At 41.5% G+C, this 1462-nt stretch overlaps 1 protein-coding gene across 1 annotated transcript in view; it reads right to left on the reverse strand.

Annotated features, from left to right (window-relative positions):
- Window positions 1-1057: 1057 nt before the first annotated feature.
- The window catches only part of LOC102196792 (protein asteroid homolog 1-like), a 2197-nt gene continuing 1792 nt past the window's right edge, over window positions 1058-1462 (reverse strand). Inside the window, exon 5 of the mRNA XM_013915428.1 lies at window positions 1058-1224. Within this exon, the coding sequence (XP_013770882.1) occupies window positions 1058-1224 (167 nt within the window). The remainder of the gene's footprint in view (window positions 1225-1462) is intronic.

Raw genomic sequence — 1462 nt, forward strand, 5'->3', positions numbered from 1 at the left:
GAATTAAACCTGATTATAAAAACACATCGAGGCAATGAAGATCAGCTTACACTCAAGATTAATATGAATACAAATACATAGACGCAATGAAGACATGCTTACATTCATGAATGTGAATACATGACGTAAATTGGTGTTTCTGCCCGGAGAGAGAGATGTGTGTTGTTTAAGCAGTGATGATGATAATGAAAATGTCTTAGTTTTGTCACTTTTAGGTGCAAAGCAGACCTGGATCAATTTTCCACATGCAGCAGTCGGAAGAAAGTTATAGGTTAACATCACTGGAAACGTTCAGGCCAAGTTTGTGGTTGAATTGTTTACAGCGCCATGTGTCACTGAACCTCACAAGTGAGCTCTCACTCCTGGCTGAAGACAAGGAATGCAGTGATGGATGGATGGATGGATGGATGGATGGATGGATGTAAATTATCATACTAACCGGAATCACTAAATGCCCCTACACCAGAAATTCTAATATCAAATTAATGCTAATTCCATATATGAAGATAGTGGCACATAGAGATAATAGTACCTTATTTTAAAAGTTTTGAAAACTCCTTGGTAAACAGTGTTCAAAATCAAACAAATGCTAGTAGCAAAAGTTGTGTTAGAGTACATTTGAAGAGAAGTAACAGAACAGAGCTTCGGGATCAGAAAGTCCTTCTCTGATCAGCTCATCACTCAGAGTCTCATTTATCAGCTTTTTCTCTGGTAGCTCTCTTCTTTTTTCCCCTTTTTTGGTTTTTGTTGTTGTTTGCAACTTGCTCCCATCCCTCCTCACCGGAGGAACTCATACCAGAGGAACGCTCCCCAGTAGAGGGAACCTCAACTCTCAGGACAGAGGATCCCTCTCCAGAAGAAGGATTACAAACAGTCTTCAGGTTCTCATATAATTTCTTCTTTTCTTCTCTCAGTGTTTTCTGTACTTCTTCAATCGTGTCTCCATCTGCCAGCCGATGAAGGAGAGGTCCACAGTAAAGCCTGACAAAGCAGAAAATCTCAGTTAAAGTTGATGAAGTGTGTTAACCATCTGTGGAGCAAATCATTGGTCTGGTGTTTACCGGGCAAACTGAGGTTCTGGTAGAGGGGAAAGCAGCAGCTGGTTCAGGTGGAGGCTCTGCCTCATGCAGCACTGCCATTGGCTGAAAGCATGAGCCACACATGGCTTCCAGTTACTCACACCTTCATCGTTTAAAACTTTCATCTTCCTCTCAAACTCGTCCTCTACAGACAAAAAAAGAAAAAGTTTCAGTGACACAGAACCAGAGACCAGCAGCAGTTTGTCTTCTTGTTCAGGCTCATGTGGAAGCATCAGTGCTGCTACTGTCACACTCTGACTACAGGAACTGACTACAGTCCATCTGCTGACTGCTTTCAGAGAGACTAACCTGCTGACAGGTGACTGTAAATAATAAACAGAATAATCACATTTATGGAGCTGAAACTGTAAAAGTTTCATCCG

The sequence above is a fragment of the Pundamilia nyererei genome, unplaced genomic scaffold (assembly GCF_000239375.1).
Source record: "Pundamilia nyererei isolate P.nyererei 1_Seehausen unplaced genomic scaffold, PunNye1.0 scaffold00302, whole genome shotgun sequence".
NCBI lineage: Eukaryota > Metazoa > Chordata > Actinopteri > Cichliformes > Cichlidae > Pundamilia > Pundamilia nyererei.